The 2,996-nt window shown below is 50.4% G+C and overlaps 1 protein-coding gene across 1 annotated transcript; it reads left to right on the top strand.

The window, feature by feature from the left end:
• The first annotated feature begins 202 nt into the window (after positions 1-202).
• KCNA10 (potassium voltage-gated channel subfamily A member 10) lies at positions 203-1,753 on the top strand. Its single transcript, XM_009949192.2, has one exon. It carries the CDS (start codon positions 203-205, stop codon positions 1,751-1,753), a length of 1,551 nt encoding a protein of 516 aa, XP_009947494.1.
• The last annotated feature ends 1,243 nt before the right edge of the window (positions 1,754-2,996 follow it).

A 2,996-nucleotide genomic window follows, 5' to 3' on the forward strand; every position in this document is an offset into this window, starting at 1 on the left:
AATGAAATTAATGTTTCCATTAAAAAAATACAGGGATTTCTGACCTCGGGTTTGTTTTGTTCCTCTCAGTCGAGCCAAGCGATACATATGCACAATTCAGCTCTCTCTCCCTGTCCATTCACTTGCAGATCCTCATAGCGTGGGAAAGACGCAAGCTGCCGGCATCCGACTCGGGGATTTATGCTGCTAATCTGATTAGTGTATGATGGACGTGTCCAGTTGGAAGGAGATGGAGGTGGCACTAGTCAGTTTTGACAACGCTGATCAGATCGTGGAGGATCCCTGTTATTCAAACGACCTCAGCCCTGCTGCCCAGTCGCGGAAGGGCCATCCCAGCTGCACCAACCTCCTCTCCAACTTGAGGATCCTCATCAACAGCGAAAACGCCAACAATGAGACCATTTTCTCCAGGTTCTCCGCTGAGTTCAGTGAGCACCTGGTTGGGGAGAGGGTGGGCATGGATGAGGGGGACCAACGAGTCATCATCAACATCGCTGGGCTGAGGTTTGAGACGCGGCTCAAGACCCTCGACCAGTTCCCTGAGACCTTACTTGGGGATCCAGAAAAGAGGATGCGTTACTTCGACTCCATGAGGAATGAGTATTTCTTTGATAGGAACAGGCCCAGTTTTGATGGGATCCTGTACTATTACCAGTCCGGTGGGAAAATACGGCGCCCGGCCAACGTCCCCATCGACGTCTTTGCTGATGAAATCACCTTCTACGAGCTGGGTGATGAAGCCATGGACCAGTTCAGGGAGGATGAAGGGTTCATCAAGGACCCTGAGACCCTCTTACCAACCAATGACTTTCATAGGCAATTCTGGCTGCTTTTCGAGTACCCCGAAAGCTCCAGTGCAGCCAGGGGTGTAGCTTTGGTCTCCGTCTTGGTCATTGTCATCTCCATCATCATCTTCTGCATGGAGACCTTGCCGGAGTTCAGGGAGGAAAGGGAGTTTAAGTCCACCCAGGAGCTTTCTAAGAATCTGACAGACACCTTGCTGGCCCACAGTACCTTCACGGACCCTTTCTTCGTCATAGAGACTGCCTGCATCGTCTGGTTCTCCTTTGAGCTGTTCGTCCGGTTCATCGTGTGCCCCAGCAAGACTGAGTTCTTCAGGAACATCATGAACATTATCGACATCGTGTCCATCATCCCGTACTTCGTGACGCTTACCACCGAGCTCATCCAGCAGAGCGAACTCAATGGGCAACAGAACATGTCCTTGGCCATCCTGCGGATCATCCGGCTGGTCAGGGTCTTCCGTATCTTCAAGCTCTCCCGGCACTCCAAGGGGCTGCAGATCCTGGGGCAGACCCTCAAGGCCAGCATGCGGGAGCTGGGCTTGCTCATCTTCTTCCTCTTCATCGGCGTCATCCTCTTCTCCAGCGCCGTGTACTTTGCAGAAGTGGATGAGCCGCAGTCCCATTTCTCCAGCATCCCCGATGGCTTCTGGTGGGCCGTGGTCACGATGACGACCGTTGGCTACGGAGACATGTGTCCCACCACCTTGGGTGGGAAGATCGTGGGGACTCTGTGCGCCATTGCAGGCGTGTTGACCATCGCGCTGCCCGTCCCCGTCATCGTCTCGAACTTCAACTATTTCTACCACAGGGAGACAGAGAACGAAGAGAAGCAAATTCTGCCCGGGGAGGTGGAGCGAATACTCACCAGCGTGGTGACGGGCAACGGCAGCATGGAGTCGCTCAATAAGACCAATGGGGGCTACCCTCGAGACAAGGCCAAAAAATGATGGTCGAGGCCATGACGGGACTGGGCACTGTCAGGTGGGATTGGCTGGATAAGGTATAAAACATCTGCAGGCTGTGATTTTTCATTTAAACCAAATGTGCTGCTGCTTTTTTTTTTTTTCCTAGACATTTTTCAATCTCTGATTTCCTGCGGCTGTTCAAATAAATACCATCTTTCTTATCTCTCTTCCCAGCCCATCAGTCTGTGTTTTTATTATTTGATGCTCATCTGCTTGACATGTAGCTTCTCTGTCCATGGCGTCAGAGCGGAGTTCCCCCTATACAGAGATTTCCCCCATTTACCGGAGGGGGAAAAAGGGCAAAATGATGTGAGATGCTTTGCTCAGAGGTATCCAGCTGACCAGGGATTAAGATGGGTCCAGTTCCCTGCTTTTCTTAAACCATTTAAAATAGTTCCTCCCCACTCACCGCTCAGGATCTGAGGGCTGAACAAGTCCCAGATCTGGGACTGCTCTGGCTGAAACATAAGTTAGCAAAAAAGGAAAAGAACATTTATATTTCTAGCTGGATGAGTACCCTGGTCTGCCTGCCTAAACAATTGGGTAGGCACAGCAGGGTGGGCAGTGACGGATGGGACCAAGCCACCAGGTGAGGGAATTAGGAGGAGAGGGGTGGTGACGGATCACGGTGGCACGGCCACCAAAAAAAGTCCAGGGCACAATGGGCTCAACACCCGCTGGGGTTTCTGATGGGAAGCTGTGCTCTGAGCAAGGGAAGGGGATTTCTCCTGCAACAAATGCTCGACTCCGGGGTTGTCTGGTGTACAAATGCCTTTGGGGATAAGCCACCGTGACCTTGTAGCTTTTATTGTCACTTATGTTGCTGCAGGTGGAGCGCAGAGTGATGAAGGTTTCCCGACAGCTCGGCTTCGCATTGTAAAAAGGCACTTCTGGTTTTCTAAAACATGCAAAGTTCCATCGGCACTTTCGATGGGAAAAACCAGCAACAGATCATTTTGCCGTTCACTCTAATGCCAGCAGGTTTTCTTCCGACAAAAACATTTTGTTCCGACTTCACTGTTTCACTTGGCTTTTTTTTTTTTTTTTTTTTTTGGTGTTTCTGCCTACATTAAAATCACAGTTTCTCATGCAGTGTCTACACATCCGCTTTTATATCCCACATCTGTTATACTTGATGTCTCATCTCCTAAGGGTTTGACACCATCATTACACAATGTGCCAGCAGCTCTGGTTTGCAATTTCAATCAGAAAGGAGCCATGAAAC

Source organism: Leptosomus discolor, chromosome 21 (genome assembly GCF_034619465.1).
Source record: "Leptosomus discolor isolate bLepDis1 chromosome 21, bLepDis1.hap2, whole genome shotgun sequence".
NCBI classification, from domain to species: Eukaryota; Metazoa; Chordata; class Aves; order Leptosomiformes; family Leptosomidae; genus Leptosomus; species Leptosomus discolor.